Source organism: Nannospalax galili, unplaced genomic scaffold (assembly GCF_000622305.1).
Source record: "Nannospalax galili isolate Female #2095 unplaced genomic scaffold, S.galili_v1.0 scaffold14, whole genome shotgun sequence".
NCBI classification, from domain to species: Eukaryota; Metazoa; Chordata; class Mammalia; order Rodentia; family Spalacidae; genus Nannospalax; species Nannospalax galili.
The window spans coordinates 5,553,860-5,580,037 of record NW_008336953.1 but is presented as its reverse complement, the minus strand read 5'-3'; the positions used below and the strand labels follow the sequence as shown (position 1 = coordinate 5,580,037).

At 40.5% G+C, this 26,178-nt stretch overlaps 1 protein-coding gene across 5 annotated transcripts in view; it reads right to left on the bottom strand.

The window, feature by feature from the left end:
• LOC103732999 (decaprenyl-diphosphate synthase subunit 1) overlaps positions 1-26,178 on the bottom strand; it is a 240,760-nt gene that overhangs the window by 158,112 nt on the left and 56,470 nt on the right. For all 5 annotated transcript variants that reach the window (XR_003849344.1, XR_003849346.1, XR_003849345.1 and 2 more), the window contains 3 exons: positions 25,413-25,490; positions 17,970-18,129; positions 16,028-16,149 (listed from right to left, as the gene is read on the bottom strand). Coding sequence is in view for 2 of the 5 variants with exons in the window: in XM_029562923.1 (XP_029418783.1) it covers positions 16,028-16,149; positions 17,970-18,129; positions 25,413-25,490 (360 nt within the window). In the remaining 3 variants the exon portion in view is untranslated. The remainder of the gene's footprint in view (positions 1-16,027; positions 16,150-17,969; positions 18,130-25,412; positions 25,491-26,178) is intronic.

The following is a 26,178-nucleotide window of genomic DNA, read 5'->3' as shown; positions in this document are numbered from 1 at the left end:
TGCTTTGGGTAGCAAAACTCAAAGGCCCTAAATAAAGGAATAACTTGAAACCCTGGCATGAAAAATAGAAGGACTCATAGCAATTTCTTTTGGAAGCCAAGTGATTTCTAACTCTTTGCTTTCCTCAAGATGGAAGTACCTAATTATCTTGTCAGCCAGTGGATGAAAAGAACCATTACTGAGCCTTCAGTGACTTTCAGATAATAACTTGGAAGGAGTTCAAAAAACTGAATGGTGTTTTACTTTTCTAACCTAAATTTTTTAAATTATTTTTATTTTATACGTATGTGTGTATTGCCTGCATGTAGGTAAGTGCACCCATGTCGTGCAATGCCTGTGGAGGTCAGAAGAGGCTGTTGGATTCCCTGGGACTGGAGTTACGGACTGTTGTTAGATGCCATGTGGGGGCTGGGATTCCAACCCGGGTCTTCTGCAAGAACAACCAGTGTTCTCAACCACTGAGCCATCTCTCCAGCCCTTGAATGGTGTTTTTCTATTCACATCTATTTATTAATATGAACAAGGCTTCTCAATGCCTTTTACTTATAAAAAGTAGTTAACATTTATAAAAATGAAAATTGATACAGAGCGTTCATTGATTACTTTTAGAATTTATTAGGGGACAAAACACTCTACCTATTTATGTCATTAAGAAATGCCCCAATACCAAATTTTAGATGTCTTATTTTAACCAACTATGTGATAAAAAAATTTTTATTTTATGTGAATGAGTGTTTTACCTGCATGTATATAAGTGCTCCCATGTCATGCAATGCTCATGGAGGCCAGTAGAAGGCAATGGATCCCCAGGAACTAGAGTTACAGGTAGTTGTTAACCACTATGTGGGTGCTAGGAATCAAACCCAGGTTAGTCTCCTGTAAGAGCAGCCAGTGCTCTTAAGCATTGAGAAATCTCTGTAGCCCCCAGGCATGTGATTTTTAAAAACATTTAAGTGTTCTGTGGTGGCTGATAATGAAAAATTTCTGAACTTTTAAGCTTTATAAACATAATTTGTTGAACAGAAGTATAAGAGAGAGATCCAGAAAAGACTTTCAAACATATAGATTAAATAGGATGTATCTGTGGAGAAAATGCAACTGGAATAGATCAAGGGGACGGGGTAGAGGGGAGAACCAACATGAAATGTCCCAGTTGTTGTAAATCCTTATTAATTAATACCAAGGCTAACTATAATGTCACCATGTACTTGGACTGATACTGCAGGCTCACTGAGTATAAACAAATGCACCACTCTGGTGGGAAATGGTGACAGTTGAGGAGGCTGTGCAAGAGTGAGGGGTGTGTGGGAAACTCCTGTGCTTTCTGCTTTTACTGTGAACTCACTTCTCTAAAAAAACTCAAGCATATTCATGTGCTTCTTAAATATATACTGATGGGGGTCAAACTGCCAGGGAACTGTATTTAGAGTCTATAGGATAGTTTTCTTAGTTGAGATGGTATATAGTTTTTCAAATTTCTAGATTTACACGAGCATAAAAGTTTGAACTCCATTTATGGATTCAGTTGCCATCTGAGGTTGGCTGTAAATGACGATATGGGAATAGATGAAGGAGCAGAGGAAGGAGGTCTCTCAAAATGGAGAAGAACATCATAGATGTGTAGAGGGACAGAGACTGACAGAAACAGAAATTGAATGGAGATCTTGGGCCAAGATGCTTGTGTGGTCTCAGTAACACTCCACGCCCAGTGCCAGTCCTTGGGAGGCCTGTCTATACATCTTACCTTTCACTCCATGCTATGTCTATCTTTTCAGTAATCATTCTAGAAAAGTTTTGGGCAGCATAGTACCTGTTCTGTCCCAATCATCCTATTGGCAGTTTGTAGCACAGAACTGAAAACATTTGTACATTGAGAAATCAGTGGCTCTGTAGGACTGAGGATCATGGACCTCCCACAAGCATAGCAGCTAGCAAAGTTAATATGTGGTTCATGCTTCCTGAAGTAAGGCTAGAACAATGACTTCTGAAAAGCTCTTATGTTGCCTTTAAATGAAGTAGGGCACAACAGCAATCAGCAGGGTCATTAGAACATACTGTTTTTCTTCATTTTCAAACCGGGTGATCTGTTACCACTTCCTAGTAAAGACCAATCATCCTGTTAGAATATTCCCCCTATTCTAAGTAAGCATCTTTTGATCTACAAATCAGATCCTGGCTTCTTTCCATAGATTTATAGATCATTTATTATAGCTAACAGATTTATAGATCATTTGTTATAGCTAACTATTGAAATCAAGTAATGAATTTCACTTGAGATCAAACCACTTTCCTTTTAAACATCACGTTACAATGTACCAGATGGAGTTCATGCTGCATTAGACTCTTTGAGACAGGAGGAGCAGCAGCAACATTTTACAAATTGCAGTGTTGAATATAAGTGCTGTCAGGGAACACACTGGTCACATAGTCAGCACCTGACAATGACACCCAGCTTTGCAAAGCCACTTTTCCAGTCATCAGTGGAGGTGGGTGCCTTGGGATTATGTCCCTGTAAGGACACCACAAAGCTAGAGAATCTTTCCTTTCTGTTTCTCATAATTGAGCTCAATTATGCACTCATTCTCTTGCCTTTTCCTCAGCTCTACTCCCAGATAAATAATTTGTAAAAGATTTCAAATTAGGATTTTAATGATAAAATGTTATAGTTTTGTATAGTTGAACAATTTTTCAGAAGTGATTTTTTTGGCCCATAAAAAGATCTTTTAAAATTATTTAATAATTGTGTGTGTGTGTGTGCGCACGTGTGCAGATACATGCATGTTGCACCTCAGATATGTGGAGTTCAGAGCTGACTTTCTCCTGCCATCTTATGATCAAAGCACAACTCTCAGGAGTCGGTTCTCTCCCGCCACAAGGGATCCCTACTGCAAGGGTGGGATCTGGAGATCAAATTCAGGTCTGCAGACCTGAGCACAGGGCCTCTCTCTACTGAACCATACAGCCTGTCCCTCTTTCCTTTTATCTGCTTTCTTCCTTCCTATTTCTTCTTTTAGTTAAAGTTTTAAGTTAGTGCATGAAGTAACAGGCTTAATTATGACATTGTCATGCGTGTAAGTCACACTTTGTTCTTATTTATCCCTGTCCCCCTTCCCTACCACACTGCCCCTGTCTTCTTACTGGCCTCCTTCTTCCCCCAAGTAGTTTTCATGTCACATGTATGCTGTGATGATTAATCTTTATTGTCAAATTGATCAGATTCAGAGTCAACTAGGAAACAGACCTCTGAGCATGTTAGGTAGGGTGTTTCTAGAGATTTCACCGAGGAGGGAAGACCTGCCCTGAATGTGGATGGCATCATTCCATGGGCTGGGTCTAAGACTGGACACAAAGGAGAAAGTGAGTGGGGCAGCAGCATTCATCTGTTTCCTACCTGTAGACACAATGTGACTGCTCCCTGGCACCATGCATTCTCTACTATGACAGACTGCGCCCTCACAGTGGGAGCCAAATGAAATGCTTCCTTCCCCAAACTTCCTGTGTCAAGTATTTTGTCATAGCAGTCAGAAAATTAATGCAGAAGACTGGTACCAGGCAGTGAGGTTCAGATGCAATGGTACCTACAGGCCTTTGAGACTGGCTTGCTGGAGGAATGAGGAAGAGTTTAGAGTTGTGGGGAGAAGCCCCAAAATGTTGTAAGCAGAGCTTAACAGGTCATTTTGGTGGTAGTTCAGAAAATCTGAATGCTAAGGGAAATATGAACAATGGAGACCTGGCTCACAAAGTTTCATAGTGAAACAAGGACTTTTATGAGAGCTAAGCTAGGGGCCATTCTTGTCATACTCTGGCCATGAACTTGGCTTCATTCTGACCATGTCCTTAGAACTTGAGTAAATATGAATTCCAAACTAATGGGCACTAAACAAATTGCTTAACAGAAGAAATTTCAAGACAGTATAGCATCCAGGCTGTTGCAAGGTTTCTGTTCTGTTCACTACTCTTACTCTTGAGAGAGAGAGAGAGAGAGAGAGAGAGAGAGAGAGAGAGAGAGAGAGAATGAAAAATGTGTGCAGTGTAGAGGAAAAGGAGCAGAGTGAGTTGAAGTTTGAAGTAGCAGACAGGCAGGTACAAAAGACTTGTGCTCTGAACTAGGACAATAGGAAAGGTACCCTGAGGGCAAGACACCATTCACTGAGAGAGTCTAATCTGAGTGGTTTCCCACTCTTAAACAGTCACCTAGGTGCACAGTGGCCACTACAGCTGTGGCAGAAAAGGGCCAGATTATATACCGAGTTTGTAGCAGAATATAGCAGCATAATCTGAACAGTGCTGGTTTTATAAGCATGAAAATGCAAGAGAGAGGAGGTCATGTAGGTTCCAGAGAACTTCCGAGGCCATGCAATGAGGGTTGAATTCACTGCAAGGAGCCCTGAGAGATCAGTGGACAAAGTGGGAAGATGAAGCCCAAGTTGTAATGGAAACCCCAGCATACTGAAGATGCGAAACCCATGAAATATCCACTGAAAAAATCTGCATACATAGAGTTATGACAAGATGGAAGTTACTGTGACACAAGTAACAGAACTGGAGGGGTGCAGCTGCCCAAGGCCGTTAGAGCCCAGATGATTCTATCATGAGTCCCAGATGCTAGATATGGAGTTATATGGTTTGGTGTTTGTCCTGCTAGTTTTGGTCTTGCTGTGGTCCAATTTTTCCTGCTATCATCCCACTTTTCCATTTTGTAATAGGAATATTTATTCTGTGATATTGTATATTAAAAGTATGTAACTTGATTTTTATTTTATGAGCCTCACAGTTAAGAGATTGCCTTGAGAGACTTTGGATTTCTGAATAGTTGCTGGCACTGTTAAAAACAATGGGGATGTTAAGAGACGGACTGGATGCATTTTGCATTATGAGAGGAAAATGAGACAGTAGAGGCCAGGTGTGGAATATTATGATTTTATAGTAATGTGTTTGGGTGCTGTGATGACTGGGGTTCAAGTTGTGATGGCTAATCTTCATTGTCAAATTGATTGAATTTAGAATCACACAAGAAACAAAACTCTGGGTGTGTCTGTGAAGGCATTTTCAGAGAGGTATTATTCAGGAGGGAAGACCCACCCTGAAAGTTGGCAGCAAAATTCCACAGGCTGGAGTCCCTGACTGAATACAAAGGAGAAAGGCTGAGCTGAGCACCAGCTTTCACTCTCTCTGATTCCTGACTACAGGTGCAATGGTATCAGCCCCTCATGTTCCTGCTGCCAGGGTCTCCCTGCCATGACTGACTGTACTCTCAAACTTGGTGTCAAAATTAACACTTCCCTTAAGTTTCTTTTGTCACAAAATGAGACAGGCAACTAATACAACTTCCATTACCCTCTCACTGTTTCCCGGTCTTCTTTTTTCTTTTCTTCAGTTTCTTGAGGCAATGTTTCATCATGTAGTACGAGCTGGCCTTGAATTCCAGCTTATTCCTCTGCTTTTCCAGTGCCAAATTTACAGGTACACATCACTACTCTATCTTGCCCACATATGTAAGCTCTTAATCATGATACAAATTAATGTTGATCCCCCTTTATGCACAAAAGAGGTCAAGAACAAAAAAAATTGACTTTGAAGTAATGAATACAGAATCCAAGGAAAAAGACTGAATTTTAACTTGTAATCAAGAGTTCTACATTTGAAGACCAGTGAGAATATTTATCCTTGTTTTCTCAGAGCACAGAGAATGTGCTTAGGAGACATCTCTCCAGGAATGGGGACCTGGGCCGGGCCTTGCACGTATTTTTATACAGAAAGTAGAATAACAAATTTGGGCTTGTTCTTATTGAAGATTCTGGAATCTTGTCCCATGGTGCAAAATGGAGCCAATTTAATAAGTTCAGTCAAACAATCCTATTTGTGATATTGTCTGAGAGCTGTCTTCAATTTTCTTGTCTGAGGACTTCCACAGTTGCTAAGTCTGCTAATTCTACCGTGTCTCTTATCATCTAGCTAGCTCTGAACAGAACAGCTAACGACAGCAACTGTTTATCAAAGTCTTCAGAAATACTCATGAGCTCAAACAAAGGTCCATCTGGCCTCCTTTTCCTCTATAAAGGAGTAATGACAATGTACCCTTCTTCACCATCATAGCTGTAAGCATTAAAATAATACACGCAAGGGCTAGCATACAGTGAGTAGGTATTAAGTACACAGAAATTGTTCATTATTGTTTCTAGCAATTTTCTTCTTCCAGGATGTCAGTTTATTCTCTCCGCATTTGATAACAAGAACCTGTTATGAAACTTAGGTAAAAATAAGTGTCCCTCCTTCCCCAACTATTTTATTTTGGTACTAAGGATTGAACCTACACTGGCCAGGTAAGTGTTTTTCCATTAAGCTATATTCACATTCCTTAAAAAAAAGTGTGTGTGTGTGTGTGTGTGTGTGTGTGTGTGTGTGTTTTCTAGCGGGATTCACTAAGTTGCTAAGACTGGTCTTGAACTCATTTTTTAGTTCTGGCAGGCCTCAAACTTGCAATCCTCCTGCTTCAGCCTTCTGAGCAGCTCTGATTACTGGTCCATACCAGTAAGCTTGGATGAAAATAAATTTTTGACACTAAAAGAAAAAAAGTTGACATTTTAAGAATTTAGGTTTTGATATCTACTATATCCAGAAGTTTTGTTTTCAATCACAGGGGAAAGTTCCTGAGCACAGGGAAGTTTTCTGAGTTAATGAAGACAATGACCAAAATTCAGCCAATTACCTTTCCCTTTATAACTGCTTCAGAGTTGAATATTAAATTAGATGGAGACTATCCCAACAATGGAGAAATTCCCACTCTCATGAGAAAGGAAATTTTTAGAAGCATATCTTCAATGACATTGCTAGATAAAATACTGCCATCCCACACACTGACAAGGTCTGTTGTCACAGTCCCTGGCTGGTGAATCTTCCATTATACCAGACCCTTCTGCAGATAGGCTTTCACTCATGATCTCTATTTCCATATGTCAGTTGTTCCCCGGCAAGAACAAGGCTCAATCTTCAGTGTGTCCATTCACAGAGAGCAGGGCACTGCAATCATTTGAATATGGTTTGTCCCCTCCCAAAGTCCACGTAGAGATACAATCCCCACTGTGAGGTAATCAGAAGGTAGAAACTTAATATGACTTATTAAGGTGCTTAGAGATGGGGCTTTGGTTAAGATTAGATGAAGTTATCAGAGTGCAGCCGCAGGACTGATGCCTTTAAAAGAAGAGAGAAACCAGAGGAGACACAGGCTCGCTCTTCGTCTGTCACCAGGTGACGGTCTATGCTGCTTCAGGAAATTCATCACTACCAGATATGACCTTGAACCTCAGAAGCCGTGAGTCTTTTCCTTGAAATTATCCAGCCTGTGCCATTGAGTTATTAGCCACAGTAAACAGACCAATACGGCACACAGTTCATGTAGTAGCTCCAATCACGGCAGCACATGGTTGAGCCACACAGTGGCAAGGAAACACAACACGATACGATAGCAAAGTGGGTGCTGGAGGCTGAAGTTGTATTTTTTTAAAATACCAAGATATTAGAAATAGGCTGAAGTCTATAAAATGCATTTTAAATCAATCCCATACAACTATGAGTGCATTGTTTCCAGTCAGGGATTGGAAATGCCAGTGTCTGATCTGTCCTCTCTCCTTGTCCCCTCAGTTCCTTCCACCTTCTTTTTGTGACAAGGTCTTGCTGTATAGCCCAGAATAACCTTAAAATTGTGATCCTCCTGCTTCAGCTTCCCAAATGTTGGGATTATAGGTGTGTGCCAATATGCTCCTCTTTCTGACCTTTTATTTTAACCAATATACTACTTTGACTAACTTCTTTTCCACCAGTTGACCTCAAGGCTCCATTATACTTCTTGTTCACACTCCCACAAAGCCATGGTTCAGCCATTTTCTAAAGCATTTCTCTCGCTCTTCCTGGACTCTGCACATTACTTTTGCTTAGAATGATGGCTTCTAGTATGCTCTTCACCTGAAAATTCCTATCACTTTGGCAGGGGAGTCCTTGGATAACACTTTCTCAGAGCCAGCGTCTGTGACTTAGTCTAGTCTAGATTCTAGGGTTTTTGCCCTACAAGGGGTTCCCAGCAGCTGGTGCTTTATCCCCGCAGTGCGTCTTCCAAATCCAATTCTGACTTCCCACTTCCTTTTTGTTCCTTACTCTTACTTTATTGGCTTTTCTACTCCTGGGTCATCTGGGCCACATCTCATTACCTCTACCAAAGATAACAACTTCCTCCAATTATCTCCCAAATCATTTAGTTCATTTATTTTGGAGACAGGCTTACATCAGTTCTTTAGGATGCTGTTTTCCTTCAGGTCTGATAATATTTTGTAATAAACATGATGTTGGATTTTCTTCATTCATCCTCAAACAAGGCACGATTGTTCTGTAATCAATATCTGCTAATAGGCAAAATATGGACTTTGCTATCAGCACCATTTTTCACTTGTCTGTCAGTTTTTTTTCTGCAATAATAAAATATGTAAGGCAGAATACTTGTGAAGATAAAAGGTTAGCTAATTGAAAGTTCTGAAGATTCAAAGTCATGGCACTGGCATGGTATATGATCTTACTCTGCTAAGAATCTTATGGTGCATTACAACCATAGGAGGTAAGGACCACATCTCAAAACAGCAAGTCAGAAGGAGCTGGTAGGGCCAGGCTTCTTCCTTATATGCAACTAACTCAGGGTTCTGTGAGGACCTTCCCAGACCTCTCTAAAGGGAGGAACCCATTTGACCCAAGAACTTCTGACTAGGTCTCACCTTCTAAAGGTTCTAACTCCCAACATCACCACAATAAAGCTCAAACTTCCAACATAAGCACCATTGTGTATCCAAACAACAGCACCATGCATCTGGGCAGTGGATAGTTTTCCTTTAGGGTTGGGTTGGTGAGTTAGTTGATTGCCCAGTTCCTAGTTCTACTGTTGGTTGATCTGATGTCATTCCCAATCTCAAATGCCTGATTTTGGGTATTATCAACTGTAGTAACTGAAAAGCTACAATTATCAGCATAGACCATTCCTGCTCTGTCAGTAGTGTTCTGTGTCGTGGGACTTCATCCCCCAAAGCAAGCTAGAAAGTTATGCTTCCATTATTTTTTGCATGTTTTTTCTTCAGATAGTTTATAAATTATTTGAAGGCAAAGACTATCCTAATCTATGTATCTCCCACCAATAGCAGAAGGTTATGTGTGTAACAGAGGCTGTGTCAAAGCTTGTGAAAGCCAAATATCTGTTGGAGTAAAATCCATGAATGGCTCTTTACACAAGTCGACAATTGAAAGACATAGACCATACTGAAAACTTTTGTAGAAACGCTACCATAAATCACTCAGAACCTATCTTATCCTTTTATGATTCTAATCTAATTCACTTTATGCACAGTCAGTTTCTAGCTGGCTTTTCAAATACTTCCTAAGTAATACTATTGTTTGGACCACTTAGGTAAGAAAAATCAAGCCTGCATAACATAGACATAGTCCTAGGTTGTGAGTAGACATGTACCAACATCTCATACAATGCTAGGATTACATTTTATGCCAATGTAGGCAATTACACTAAAAATAATGACAACTTAAATGAATTACAGGATTAGTTGGACTTCCTTTTGGCACTGTGGAGGTTCAAACCCTTGTGCATGCTAGGCAAGCACTGGGTAAAGCTGAGAAGATGATGCCCAGGTTGGATGGAGATCCTAGGGTACTGGAGGTGCTAGGACCATGGCATTGTTATGCATGGAACTCATTATACCTTGCTGTTTGTTGCTCCATTCCACTCCCTACCCGTTGCCCCTGTCTTCCTTTTGCTGATCTTTTTCCTCCCCCAAATAATTCTTCTGTTTTCATGTCACGTATATTCTGTGATGATTAATCTTCACTGTCAAATTGACTAGAATTAAGTTGACTTGAGAATTAACTGGTTAAGACATTTCTCCAGCAGAAAATCCTAGGCAATACAGTGAAAGAATTTCCAGGTTGTGCTCATACAAAAAAATTTCCTCTGAAAATATCCTTCTCCGGGGCTTTTATTCTTTGCTGTAAGCTTAGCATAAACAAATAAGACTTATGTGTAAATACCATCAAAAGGGCATAACATAGGGCTTACAAGGATATTTCAGGTATTTCAAGAGCACAAAGCATCCCTTTCAAGGGCCGTGACATCAGTGTAAGAATAGGTACAGCATACTTCCCTCACCCTGGGATCAGCATGGAAAGCTGTGTCTGTGCTGAGAATGGATCAGCAAAGAGATTACTCAGCCAGACACAGAAAAACTGACTAGCTAGAAAATGTCCCTGTTCCACCTTCTGTCTTTAATTTAGATAGTAGATTAGGAGAGTTTGCTCTTTGATTTTTTTTCTTTATTATTTTTTATTGTATGTGTGTGAGTGTTTTGCTTGCATGCATGTGAGAGCACCATGTTGTGCAATGCCCCACAGAGGCCAGAAGAGGGTGTTGAATCTCCTGGAACTGAATTATGGACAGTTGTTAGCCACCTTGTGGGTGTTGGGAATTGAACCTGGGTCCTCTGAAAGAACAGCAAGTGCTCTTAACCACTGAGTCGTCTTTCTAGCCCCCACTGTTTGATTTTTAAGAACATGTGATTATCCAAAGAATTCATAAGGACAACTTCTGTTTCCCTTTACAATAGAGAACCTTGCTCCACAAAAACAACTGGGTAAGCTGGATTAAAAACAACAACCACCCGCCTCCAAAACCAAACTTCCGTGTGAGAAGAAAATAAGGTGTTGTTCTTTTCAGAGTTATTTTTCATTTGCTTGTGCAACATTTCCACATTAGTGAGCCTCTTCTTTGCTACTGATGTGTCTAGAAATGTTGAGTCTTTCATTGCTAATTGCATCAAGAATGAACAACCTGGCAAAACCACATTGTTTTAATCTTTCTTGTTATAGGATTTTTTAATTTTTAAAAAAGTTATTATTTTTATTTTATGTGTATGAGTGTATTGCCTACATGTGTGTAAGTGCACCCATATTGTGCAATGTTCACGGAGATCAGAAGAAGGTGTTGGAGTCCCCTGGAACTGGAGTTACAGATGGTTGTTAGCTGCCATGTGGGTGCTGGGAATCAAACCCGGGTCCTCTGCAAGAGCAACCAATGCTCTTAACTGCTGAGCCATCTCTCTGGTCCCAAGGAATTATTAAAACAATTTTTTTCTTTATTATTTTCATTTTATGTGTATGAGTGTATTGCCTGCATGTGTGTAAGTGCACCCTGTCATGTATGAAAAGTGTGACTTACCTCCCCATCAGGGAACTGAACCCTGGAATCCTGCATGACAGGAGGGATACTCACCACTATACTGACAAGGACGATGAAATTCTTTTATTTGTCCCGACTCTATATGCTTTTATTTGTGCTTATCAGAAATCTAAATCTAAAATCTATTCAAAATCTAAATTGTTGCTATAGAAAGCATTTCTTTCCCATTGTTTCTTTAATAATCCTTCATCCCATCAAGGGCTTTCTCAGCTTCTCAGTCCTGGCCATATTTATTTAAAATATTTGTATAAGACAAAAAAAAAAAAAACCCACAAAACAACAGCAACAACAAAAAAACAAATAAAACATCTGTGTGAGTGTTGGAGAGCTGTAAAGAAGGTCTTCAGAGGTCAAGAGCCAAGACAGATAGGAACCACAGAGAGAAATCCAGACCTTCAGAGGATGGTGCTTGCCTTTGGATATTTGTTGATACTAACTGAGCTGGAGGAAACAGGTTGGGGGCAGGGACACTGGAAAAGAACTTGAAGACAGACTGCACAAAACTAGACTTTCAAATGGACAAGACGTTTTTGAAAACTCATTGGGCACTGAAAAAAATTCAACTTAGAACCATAGGACATACTATTAAAAATCTACCAAAACAAGTTTTTAAAAAAGCAACACTGATTGCTGCCAAGGATTTTTTTGTCCTGAACATATCTGTTGTATAGAGTACTGGTTCTCTGTAAAATCTGTCTCATTTAAGAACAGTCCCACAGAATGCTTATGCTCATTTGCTAGTTCACAAAACACTCTGAGAAATACTAGTGGATAATAAATGGATTGTATACACACTTTTGTATACTGACGATTCATATAAGTACATGTATAATATTTTGCTATAGGGAGGGAAATGTTGACACTTATTTCATAATTCACAAATATTTTAAGGTAACTTTTTTCTACCATATTTTATGTGAAACCAAACTTTTATAAAAACTAGGTTTCAACAAAATGAATGTTTTAAGTTGTGAGACAAAATTCTTACATATGAGAAGGGATTCTTGCATCCCCGCACAGTCAGTAGTTTTCTATAATCCATGGTGAGTTTAGACATATGCTCTAGGTGCATGCTGTTGGGTCTGATAGTGATTTTTTCTTCCCAGCTAGTAGATTAGTTTCTTCCTGCTTCATAGATGCCGGCAGAGGACATGGACCCCAGAGACAGGAACAAAAGACCACTACTCATGGCACAGAAAGGCCCCAACATCAGCATGTTTTTGTTGGTTCCCCTTGTCCTCATTGCCATGGATCCAACACAATGTGGCCATCTGCACATACAGTGGGCTTCCGTCATAGCTGAGGAGTTCTAAGGAAGATTTGCTGATTTTTATCACTAACAGAAGCACACTTACTTCTCTTTGTCCTGGAAGGAGGCATGCCTCGTCCCTCAAAGATGCTCACTGCAAACTCAGTCCTGAGAGACGGCCCCAGTGAAAGGCAGTCTTGAGTTCTCGCCATGCCTAACAAGTGTGGGAGAGTGAGAACCATGGAGGACTTTCCCAGCACATCAGGCCTGATAACCATTTTGTTAAGATGCAGAACAACAACCGTTAACAACTTCAAAACACCAATAAAAAGAACAATAAATGCATAGTTTTGAGTAAGAGGGCTATGAAGTACTCTAGGAAAATACTGCATTCCAGAAATAAAGATATTATGTGAATAGAAAAAAAAAAAAAGAGGCAACACCTATCGCTGCCAAGGATTCAGAACCATAGGAGTTTTCATGCAGTGGTCAAGGAAGAGCAAACCTAAAGAATCCAGAGAACTGCTCATGGGAATCTGCCACATAAACATAATCTATGTTCAAACAATTTCATTCATCGGCATCTATGCAACAGAAATGTCTGCATATGTTCATCAAAAAACATGAACAAGATATTCTCACCAGCATTACTGTTTAAACCTCAAGCTAGAAACCAATCACATGTCAGTCAACGACACAATGAATGCATGTATTCTTGTTTAGTCACAATGGAATAGTAAATGGCAAGGAAAAAGAATAAACTTCTGCATAAGCAGCAACGTGAATGAAAGTTAAATGGAAAAAAAGCTAAGCACAAAACTGAAGTGTGATTTTATTCTAGTTCATATCAAGTCCAAAAAGAGGAAAAACGAAGGTAGGAAAGATCAGAGTTCCAACTGCCTTTATGACGGTGAGTAAAGCCTGGGAGGGGCAGAAGGAACTGCATGAATGCTTTGCATCTGAATGCAGGAGCTCGTTAAAGAGAAATATTCATTTTCATAGATCCATATATTATATTGCTATGCTCTGAGCACGAATTCATCAAACACCATGGCAAACTCTATGCGCCCCTCCTCAACTCAAACAATGGACATGCTGCCCAATTCCTCGGCCATATTTTATGGACTCAATATGAAGGATGTTTTGCAGAAGTTATATGAAATGGTGGGCTTGAATATGGGTCCCTACTTTTAGCTGTGCATGTAGTTGTTCATGTAGATATCACATTCTTCAGCTTCTCTTATAGCTCAGAATCACATGTAACTAAGTTCCAGCCAATGGTGTCTAAAAAAAAAATGATTATACATTCTCCAGTCTTCTCTTCTTTCCTACCAACTAGAAAATGGCCAATCAGAAAAGCTGTCTTGGACACATAGAAGTCAAATGCTGAGGATGGCAGAGACGTCGAACTAAATTCATTCACTTTTGTATGAGGAAGAAAGAAGCTTCCAGTTTGTTAGGAATATTGATTTAGGGAATGCTTTATTATTATTTTTTTCAAAGGAGGAAGACTTTATTTTGACTTGTGATCTCAGGGGATTTGGCTCCCTTGCATTTGGTCCTGTTGCTAGGCAGATACAGCATGGCAGAAAGGTGTTGGGGAAAAAGCTGCTTACCTCATGGAGAACCAGAAAGCAGAGACAGACAGGAAGGGGCCATGGCCAAGATAACATCCCTTAAAGGCACAGCCCTATGACCTACTTACGGCCTGGCCCCACCTCCTAAAAATTCATCGAATATGAACTTAACTCCTCAGTGGATAAACCTATGGATGATGCTATTTAGTGCCCTCATGGTCTAGTCGCCTCTCCACAGCACAACCAGCTACAGACCAAGCCTTCAACACACGAGCCTTTGGCGGGGATGCTTCATATCCAAACTATAGTAGCAAACATCCCAAGATTTATTTCCTACAAGTACCAAAGCAAGCATCTGTTGCCTAAGGGGACTTATCTGTTTTTCTTTCCATTAGGCTAGAAACAATGGGAACGCTTTGTTGTAGCAGATGATTCAGTACCCTTACTAACACAAGCATTAAAAATGAATAATAAGGCAGTTACAGGTTGAAGACTTGCCACTTTAGTGTCTGATATTTATTAATTGCTTTGTTGTTCTTGGCTACCATATAACCCCAGAAGGACCCCCCAGAAAATAGCAAAGCACAGGCATGTGATAGTTAAGCTTGTCAACCTGATTGGATGGAGATACTTAGGGGCTTTTTAAAAGAACACTGAGTGTGTCTGTTTGGGCATTTCTAGAGCCAGTTAGTCATAAGGGCTCTGACCTAATGAGTGGACTAATCACTTGATGGATTCAGACTCTGAATACACTATTGGGAATAGACTGGTGGAACTACAGAAGGTGGGCCCTGCTTGGAGGAAGTAGGTCCCTGAGGGTGTGTGTTTGGGGCCCCATCTTGCATTTTCAGCCTTTTTCTGTGACTAGTCTACTCTGCTTCCTGTCCAACGAGATGTGAAGGCTCTGCTGTGCCTTCCCTACCTTGATGAAACCTCAGAAACTGTGAGCTAATAAACTCTTTCTCTTAGGTCATAGCAAGGACAAAACTAACAGCAGGGGAAAGAACCTTCTCCCATAAGTGACCTGCCTTGGACTCTCCCAATTCTGCCCTTAGTGATGCGAGACTAGGTGTCCTCACCTGTATAATGAAAAGATGTCTGGATGACCCTGGAGATCTCTCATCTGTAATATTCTTAGAATTTCCTTAAAGAATATGATTGGGACAGACAGGGACATTTTTATTCTGTCTTATAAGGGTACACTAGTACTTGGTACTATAAAACAGAGCTCAGCAAGTACATACAGCTGTTCTGAGTTAGCCTTTGGTCTAGATGGTGCCGGGGAGGAACAGGAGACTCAGCAGCTTTGTGAGGATGTGAAATCTGCTACTCAGAGAAACAGGATAATAAGTGAAAGGTACAGAGAAGGCAAAGGAACAGATTTCACACACCTCTGACTAAATCTACATATGCAGAATTTTTGGCTTTTGTTTAATCTTTTCTATAAAGTGTAAAACTAAATAAACTTTTCTGTCTTCATCATTTTTCTCTCAGTTTTCTTTTTACATGGTGGCTGGTTATGGATCTCAGACCTCCTAGTAACATGCCCTTTAGTTATCCCAGTACCCCATAAACACCAAATATGAACCTTAGGAAAAAGAGCCACTTTGTAGTAGGAAAAATCAATAATCTATAATATATCAAGGCATAGTGGAAGAATGGAGCCTAATGGAAATTCAAACAGAGGAGGGAGGTTAGACAACAACAGATAGATGTGCTTTGGATTTTGAATGAAAAAAAGAAAAAACGTATTTTTCTTTCTAAATATTTCCAAGAGCTCTGAGTCTGTTTGTGTTTATTTGAAAAGAATATACTTGTGATCTTCCATGAGAGGATGATTTCATGAGACAGTAATTGCACTAGCACAGGTGATAAGAATGCCATCATACTTTACATAGATTAATGATATATAAGTCACCTTACCTGAGGGTTTTTAAACACAGCATATTTTTCCTCTTTCTCCAAAAACAGTACTTTGTTTTCGGTGTCTCTTGTCCAGTCTGATAAAACTTCAACAACATTTTCATGGTCTTCAAAAATTCTCTCTGATGAAATAAAATGTACTCTTTTAGACTGAAGTCATCAGGGTTTTCAACTGAGAAATAGGTCATTATTGAGTTAAGCACAGTGTTTCACAAGGTTCTAAAACTCCTAATTGTTACATGATGTCCTATTGAGGCAGGAAAATAGAAGAGGAAATTCCAGAGATTAACATAGGATTGGGGGCAGCCCAGGAAAGACTGACAGTCCTTACCTGGGCTTTATTTAGCCAAGAGCACATGCTCTGAAAAGTTGATAGGTGTATAAACTGGGCGGGGGGCGGGGGGGAGACAGGTCCTATGTTAATGATCCATAAAAGGTCACCGACAACCTCCCTTACCTCCTTCTTTTCTGTCTTGTTCTCTTGGAGACAGGCCATAGGGGAGGCACGGGTCCTCTGTATCTCTCCCTTAACTGTCTCCTTTCCTGTTACTATCAGTGTGTCTCTCTATGGTTCATTGTACAGAGGCTAAAGCACCTGGGAACATCAGCCCCTTCCCTCTAGACTCACATCTGTCCCTATAACAACATCACATCTTTCCTGCTTTATCTAAATTTATTTACATGACAGTGTCAGGTTTTGAATTCATTTACATAAGCAATATTACAGATGGCAGAAATTACAATACTTTGGCAATAGTTATCATACTTTTTTTTTAAATTTTGAGACAGGTTTCCCTGTAGCCCAGCTGGCCTGGAACTGCTATGTAGACCAGGCTAGCCTGATCTCACAGAGATTTGCCTGCCTCCACCTGAATGCTGAGATCAAAGGTGTTCACCACCATGCCTGGGTGTCATCATGCTCTTTTGTGTTAACATTTTTTCCCTTTAAATTGCTGTAAAGAGGGGGAAATATTGTTTTTATGGGAGGACAAAAGGGCAATGATCGTTTAGCTATTTTGAATGAAATTTTAAGAACCACAGTATCACTCCTTAAAACTCTAAACACGATAGATGAATACCTGGACCAAACTTAAAGGCAAAGGAAGGTTTTTCTTTCTTTTTCTGACTCAGAGTTAAAGAAGACTTCAAAGATTCTGATTTGTTGTTGTTTGCTTTTTTCTGTGTTTGTTTTGAGACAGGGTCTCCCTGTGTAGCCCAGGCTGACCTGGGACTCTTAATCCTCCTGCCTCAGCCTCTTTAGCATAGGGGTTACAGGCCTGTGCCTCCAATGGCCTGATTAAGGAGTTGTTTTAATGCAGACCATTTCTATAGGAAAAATTGCCTTCAAGCCCAGAAAGCAGGCAGTCCTGGGTTCTATATAGCTCTCTTAGGATACAATGTTACCCTGAGGATGAATGGGAAGGAACAGAGAATTTCTTTGATTTCTGAAAGGAAAAAAACCGCATTGATTTCTATCCCTGTCTTGGGCTAAGCCTCTTCCACTGGCAAAGTCTGATGATCAGGCAAGTTGGGAGGGAGGAAGGGATGTAAGCACAGACATGAGGTCTGTGGCAGTCACACTACGCTTCAAGGAGGGAGTCTCTAAAGGGACATTCACTGACAGATACCTAGGCTCTCCCACAACCTTCTCAGCTTCCATTGCTTGCACCAGGAAGAACCATGCTGCCCCTTTCTTGCCCTTTTGGAGCCACTAGCAACAGTAATAACGCACATATCCCCCAGGGTCCCACTCTCCACCCTCCACCCTCTGAGTGTCTATCATGAAGAAGCCATGAGGAAAGCACTCATCTCACAGGAGGACCATGGCATGCACCATGTCTTGAGATCCTTGAATCAAAGTTTTAGGAACAAACCAAAGCCCATAACAAAGTAGACCATCCAGGCTTTTGAGGTATAGCTCAGACTTGGGGAAGAGGCTTACCGATTTGTAATTCAGGGTATATTTCATAAAGGCACCAGTCCACATTGTAGTCACAATGAGTTTTTTCAAAGAGATTATCCAGAACATCCCGGGCCAACTGTCGCTCATCCACCATCAGGGACTTAGTGCTGTTGTCATCCATATGCACCTTGACCACAAGCTGAAAACAGAGCCACAGAGCAGTCAATTTCAGCAGCTAGGGAATACTACCAAGTTTGGAATGGGGACATTCATGTTTCGGCCAATGTAAGTTAAGAAGGCATCTTGTGCATACCTTGCCGGGCTGCTTGTTACTGTAATTCACAGGTTTCCTGGTTGATGACTTTTCTTACCCTGTGGCTTAGTGACATGAGTGTTATGGGGGTAACCAACCACATTCTGATTGGAGTTAAGGCCTAATCCATGGGACAGAATGCATGCTTGATACTGCAGACCATACCAAGCACCTGTGGCTGGGGAGGTCATACACCCTAGGGGAGAGCCTACTACTATTGTTTTGCTAAATGGAGGTAGCATCAAGCTGCCCTAAATACTTATCTTTATACCCATAGATTAGTACAGTTTTTGATTCTCATCAGAGAAACTTCTTTTTGCAGTAAATGTTAATACAGAGACTCACAACTGGTCAAAGTGCAGAGAATAAGTGACCATGCAGTGCCAGCCTTAAATGTAACGAGTCATCTTTATCATGTGAACTGCTGGTGGTTGGTAGATAACTATCAACTGGGAGAGTCAGTTTTCTTCAGGAATACGGTCCCTTGTAGGTTGCCTATGATCCCATGGGCCTATACCCACGTACCTATGGGCAGCCCTAATGGGATTCAATGGGTTAAAAGAGTACATAAAGTTGGGAGGGGGCATAGTATGGGGGTCTGGGAAGGGTTGGATGGAGAGTGAGGGGTGGATAGGATAAAAAATATACATTGTATATATGTATGAATTCTCAAAGAATAGATGAAAAATATACTTAAAAAAGAATGTATCCTGGGGCTAGAGAGATGGCTCAGTGGTTAAGAGCACTGACTGCTTTTGCAGAGGACCTGGGTTCAATTCCCAGCACCCACATGGTAGCTACAAACCGTCTTTAACTCCAGCTTCAAGGAAGCTCTCTTCTGACCTCTGCGGCATTGCACGACAGGGGTCCACTCACATACATGCAGGCAACACACTTATATACATAAAATAAAAATAATAAATAAAATATTTAAAAAAAGAAAAAAAGAATGTATCCTGTAACTTCATTGTGAACTCCCTTGTATGCTAGGAATTCAGAAGTGGAGAAAGAAATTCACAAAACAGAAAACAAACAATAATCAAAGCCCCTGACCTAATTTCAAGGCACTGAATTCTGGCAGGGGAGACAGAAAAACAAAACTAAAGATGTGCTGACTTCTTGCTTTCCCAACATCCTTCTGTCTCTTGTTCCCATTTCATTCTTAAGGCCAGTAGCACTTCTTGATTAAAAGCCATGCTCCAAGTCCTCTTGTAACAAACTTTTAGGATGAAAGTCTGGTAGCTTCAGTGAGTTGTCCCCAGCATGCCAATTAAAGAGACAAGTTAACAATGAAAAACAGAGAAAGGGGACTTATTCACTGTGGCCACACTGGGAAGAGTAAGAAATAAAAGCGTTCAGTGATCACCCCCAGTTAGTCTATAGGGTACTGGCATGAGGTTTAAGTTTGAATAGAGGGTAAGAGGTATGCATAATTAAGCAGTCCTGGTTAAGGTGTGGTTTTGTCCGTCTTTGATTTGTTAATGTTTTGGCTACTGTCTGTCCTGCAAGGTGATCTCACAGGTTATAATAACTATGTGAAATTTCTTTCTGGGAGAAAATTCTTCCAGAAAAGAAAGAAATGTCTTTCTTCCTCTCACTGTATCCTGGTTAGCATTAACTGTCAACTTCCAACAGCCTACAATCACCTGAAAAAGGAGTCTCAGTTGAGTAACTGTCTTTAGCAGGTTGGGCATGACTGCGAGGGATTTTCTTGATTGTCTTAATGGATGTAGGAGGGCCCAGCCCACAGTGGACAGCAGATGGTCCTGGCTATATAAAAAAAAAAAAAAAAACTAGATTCATGTGAGCCTATGAGTGAGCCTGTGAATGAGCCAGCAAGCAGAGGTCCTCCATGGTTCCTGCCTTGCATTTCTGTCCTGACTTCCCTCAGTGATGGACTGTGATCTGGAAGTACAAATCAAATAAACCCTATTCCTCCCCAAGTTGTTTTTGATCAGAGTGTTTTATCATAGCAACAGAAAGAAAACAGAACAGGCTGGCACCAGGGTTAATTCTTTCCTTTCTCCTAGTTTGGGATTATTGGGGAAATTTTAATTCGTTTGGTCCATTGTTTCAAGGGTCTGACATCACAAGGGAGGGGCTGGAGTGGTTAGACCCTCATTTGTTTAGCTGCAGTTGGGTTTCATTTGCTGCAGCTCAAGAGTCTAAAGACATCAGGGAAGAACTAGTTGGGTCATCTACAATTATTATTATTATTATTTGAGTCTTACTCTAGTTCAGGCTAAGCTCAGATTCACTACATAGTCCAACTTACTATCTTCCTGCCTGAGCCTCCTGCCTGAGGAGATTATAGGCCTATGCCTCCGTCCCTGGAAGCTCATGTGCAATTCTTTGATGGTCCAGAGTGCAGTGAGGATCACTCCAAAGAGTGCAGTGAATGATCCTGAGAAGTGACTGAATGGACTGGACAGGGGAAGTTATGGATTAGGCCCATAGCAACTTCCTGCCCCATGACCATCTCACCTTCCCTTGACACTGTAATGAGTGACAGAAGGAGCAGTGTAGGTCCTGCAGATCACTGTGTGGAGTCATTGACAGCAACTGACAGCATGTATATGTGTCTGTCTGGAGAGGAGCAGGCAGTGACCTTGGGTGAATCACTAAGTGCCTCCTCTTCCCAATACATGCACATCCCAACCTCAAAATGTAGACATGGGAGTAGTGAAAATACTTCTCCAGGGATCCATCAAATTAGATCTTGCCTGATAAATAAATTTTTTAAAATTTATCCTCTGAAAACCTGTAGGCCAATCTGTAGCTGGAATGTTGCATGTATCTTGTTTGTCCTTTTGAAATATTTAAAATGATAGGCACAAGTACTATGATGTCAAAGGTATTCATCAAGTTTAGACATAGGGCATGAAGGACTGTATAAGAAAAATCCCTCACACAGGGAGCTCTTTGTGTTTTTCTGTGGAAGGCATACAAGTTCTCCACTGGGAATTACTGCTATAAACTAGTTTCATGTCCTAGGAAACATTACTAATATTAAAGCTTAGAAAACAGTATTTCTGATGGAAAAAATTAAACATATTGGACCACATTTCATTCCTGGTTAGAAATGCTTTAGAAAACAAAACATGTTCTTTTTTCTTTCGTTTTTACAGGGAGGGAAAAATTACTAAGCTACATAGTTTCATAATGATGGAAGAAGTATCTTTTGGCAGAAATGACGAATTAGATTTAATCCATATGTATTATGAATATTCATAATTGCAGAATTTAGAAAACATAAAATAAAGAAAGTGTGATTTTTGAATAGGAAGAAATCATATTTACTATTTTTCAACTTTCTACTAGATTTACAAGCGAAGGAGCAGATACATACCAACATGGAATAACACTAAATCACAGCTACGGTATGTGATTTATCACAAGATATTCTATGGGGAAAAATGATTTAGGAATGAAATCTCATTTTCATTTGCAAGTTGTTACTTGCAACATATCCTAAAGCTAAATCATGTGCAATATTTTTTTTCTATAATAAGATTTTCAAATGGAATTGTTCTTCTGTCTCAGAGCTTTAGAACAAATTAAATTAATGAATTAGTCAGATTGTGTCTCTGGTTTCAAAAGTTTTGCAGCATAAGCTATTTGCATTATTTACAATTCCAATTAATGTCAACATCCCACTGAGTACTTAAAAACAAAGTACTTCAGGTAGAAAAACAACCCTTGGGTTTTTATGAGACAGGGTCTCTCTGTTTGACTCAGGCTGTCCCTGAACTTGAGATCTTCCTGTCTCAGCTTTCCCACAATTATTCTGTCTGCCTTTTAAATACACGTTGTAGACTGCATGTGAGAGCCTCACAGTTGTTCTCTTTAAATGTGGATTGCAGATCACTGTGCGGATCAGTTGTGTTCTTGATGTGCTGTCTCAAAGACAAGGTCTTGCCTTAAAAAACACCTCCTGCTGCCACCCGCTACACAGCTATTTCTGTCACTGAGCTCTTTGATCAGGAGGTGTCTTTTCAGAGTGGCCTGGGCACTCTCTATCACAGTGTCTGGTCTGAAGAGTGGCCTGGGCACTCTCCACCACAGCTTCTGCTTTCCTAGACAGGATCTTGCTGTGTAGTCCTGGCTGGGTCTGGGGCGTACTGTTGCAGTCCAGGCTGGCTTTGAATTCTACTACAATTCTCTTGCTTCTGGCCTCTGAGAGATGGAATTAGAGGCAGGGACCACCATGCCCAGCCTGGTTTAATCTTTTTCATAGAACTTGCTTCTTTCACTAGAATTTAACTCAACACAAGTTATGATCTCAAGTGTTCACCATTTTGCACCCCTGCTATCTCCTCTAACACAGTAACACATGGACAAAGAGGACCAAGTCCCTAGAGCAGTTTCTATACGTGGGATAGAGGGGATGTGGGTCATGTATGAGTGGCTAATACAGCACATGGTGATAAAAACACAGGAGAAAAATAGAGAAGAGCATTTAAGGGTGAATGTGTGCAGTGACAGGGACATCCTCACCCAGAAGGTGACTAAATGCTATAGGGAGGGATAGCAAACCACCCAGTGAGAGTCTGAGTCAGAGGTGGGAGAGATAGATAGGTGTAAAGGCTTGCCTGGAGTGTTTGAGGAACAGCTATGAGGACAGGTAGCTACAATGGAGTGAATGAGGACAGAGTGTATTAGAGATAAGGCCAGGGCAGCCACATCACAGAGGGACAGTAGGCCACAGTGAGTGATTTGGCTTCACCGTGCAAGATGGGCAGCCACTGGAGACTCTCAAGCTGTGGAGACCAGGGCAGAGAAGGGGCACAGGAGTTCAATGGAGAGACTGGTCTCAGCAGCGTGGCAGCTCACCCTCATCTCAGGCAGGAATACAGGATATATACTGTAATGGTTATGACTGTACCTGACAGGCTCAGTGCTCTAGTATCTCTGCTTCCTTACTGAGATGCAATGTAACCAGTTACCGCATGCTCCTGATGCCACAGCTAGTGCTGGTCTTGCTTCTGCACCTTCTGCTAATGATGGACTGCACCCTCACACTGTGAGCCAAAATGATTCCTTCCATTTTAAAGTTACTTTTGTCAGATATTTTGTCACAGCAATGAAAAAAGTAACAAATACAGCTGTTTATCTCAGGTGTTTGTTACCATAAGAAAAACTGACTTACATATATTCAAAAAATAAGAGAGAATAATGATTAGGAGGTTGATTAATGGGGACTGGAGAGATGGCTCAGCAGTTTAGAGCACTGGCTACTCTTGAAGAGGACCTGGGTTCTGTTCCCAGCATCCACATGGTGGCTAACAACTGTCTGTAATTCCAGTTCTAGGGGATCTGACACCCTATTCTGGCCTCTGCAGGCACTGCATGCACTTGGTACACATACAAGCAGAACACTCATTCACATTAAAAAAATAAAAAAAATAAAAAAAGAAGTTGATTAATGTTTGCAATGAATGGAACCAGATCAATTTCGAAAAGACCTTCCTATATGAACCTTGAAAGTCTGAATCTGGGGACAATCAAGGAATACTTATTGAATTAATCATCATGTACTGAATTCCTTTGTTCCAGAATTGTGGCAGATGCCATGAAAATATAAAGTGTAAGACCATATATGATCACTGCTCGGTGAGAGAGAGTGAGTTGGCTTTCTTTAAGGGAGTGATGCTAGACAGGCTAAACAGGCACCAGTGGATGGACTAACACTGAGGGACATCTGGGGACACAAATTTGACCTAATAGGCCTTAAAATTTTTGACAGAATGCATGAAATCCAGTAAGTGGGCTATGGGGGGTGCAAATAGGGGAGGGGGCCAAAATAGGATCAAGATATATTATGAAATGCATACAAGTTCAATAAAAAATTTAAAAAGACCATATGTGAAAAGGGACGTCTACTCAACTTAAAGTTAGTAACAAGTCTCAGAGATGACAAATGCTTCAAGAATTGAAATGAGATGAAGACTGATTAATTCCCTGTTAATTAACCAAATTAACAATTACTAACATTTTATTATTAGATACAATCTTCTAATCAGGTTAGCTGCAGATATTTCTACTATAACACAATACATATGTTCCTGAAACACAAAACAAAACAAAACTATGCTCTAGTTGGACGTGGTGGCTCAGCCTTTAGTCCCAGCTCTTGGAGGGAGACAGAGGCAGGTGGATAGCTGTAAGATCTAGGTCATCCTGGTCTACATAGCAAGTTTCAGGCCAGCTGGGGCTACAGGGAGACCCTGTCTTAAAACCAACCAACCAACCAACCAACCAAAAACCTATGCTCTTCAAAAAAAAAAGTTCAATAAAATTATAGGCTTACAGGAAAAGTTAGGAACAAATCATTCAAAATGTATGAATACTAAAGTCTAGATTAATAGGAGAACCAACATTTGATTCCCGGGGAGATGACTTGAGACTACTAGGCAGGGAGCAGGGTTTGAGGCTGCCCCAGGAGGTGTGAAAAATATACAAAAGCAACTATGGAAATGTGAGGCCAAGGGAAGCTGAGCTCTGACCCAATTAAAGCATGCCAAGAAGGTGGCTCCACCTGCTATAAACAGAGAGCTGTTGAAAGCCCTGGAGCGTATCCCTCAAGAGAGGGACCGTAGGATGCACACATTTGGTTTTAAATTCTCTAAATAGAGTAGAAGGAGACCCTGCCTGTATGGAAGCAAATCTAAAGGCCTTTTCCTTTCTTGTTACAGGGAAATTTTAACCCCATTATCCTAGTTGACAGAAAAAATTATATGTAAACCATCAACAACATAAATCATGTACCAGCAAGGAAAACTTCTGTCCTGATGGCATCTCGGTCTGTCTTACCACAGGATCCTCTTTGCTATCTTTCTTACCATGCAGCAGAAAGCCCTTACGAGAAATGGATGCAGGGTCCCTATCTAGAAAGCACAAGCGAACTGACTGAAGCTATACAGGTAACAACGATGTTGTTTAACTTTGTCCAGAGAATTCTTTAAGAATGGCAATTAAGTGGAATGGGCCCCTTGATTTGTTTTCTTTTTTCGGTGATAATATTAAATCCAGGGTCTTGTGTATGAGGCAGATGCTTGACCACTGACCTATATCCGTAGGGACACCTGAAATTTTAATTTTTACCAGCAACTATAATACGATGTCATTAATTTAACTCCCCCCTCCACCTTACAAAAGTGATAATTTACCTTCTTAACCTTGGCCTCCTTCAGTTTTTCCAATGCTAGCTTAATTTTATCAGCCTTTGCCTGGGCTTCCTCTTCTTCCTGTAAGATGATAAGGTGTTCAACAAATTCCATTAAATGACGTCAGCAAGTAAATGCTTGTCCTACTGCCTGTGTCCGGTTGCTTTATGTTAGTAACCACCAAAGTTCCTGATTTTACTCACTCCATTCTCAGAATTTAAATGCCTATGACCAAAATGTTCAACCCAATGATATGGGAAGCAGCCACTGTCTATAACTTTGGGGATTTCAACCTAAGAGATGAAATTATGACCTCAACAATTGTATCACATATTTACAGTGCAATACTCTATGCTCAGTATACAAAATGAGGGAACAAGCTACAGAATCTATAAATAGAGCAATCTCAAGGGATTTGAGCACTTCTTAAAATTATATACATCCCCTCAGATTATAATAGCTATTGGGGGATTCTTAGTTTTTATTAGACTCTTTAAAAGGTTCCTAAATCTGAACTCCCTAGAATTAAGACAAGTTAAAACATAACCTTATAAATCACAAAACCTCCAAAACAAAACAAATAAAACCCCAGGGATAAGCACACACAAAAACATAGAAAAGTGTGTGAAGTTATTTTATGAGCCCCATTTCCTTTGGCTTTTATCATATTCTGATAAAAGCACCATTACAGCTTTCTTCTTTACTTACCATCATACAGAAATGAACTGTTCTGGTTACATACTATTCTTTGAAAGTAGACATATGTCTT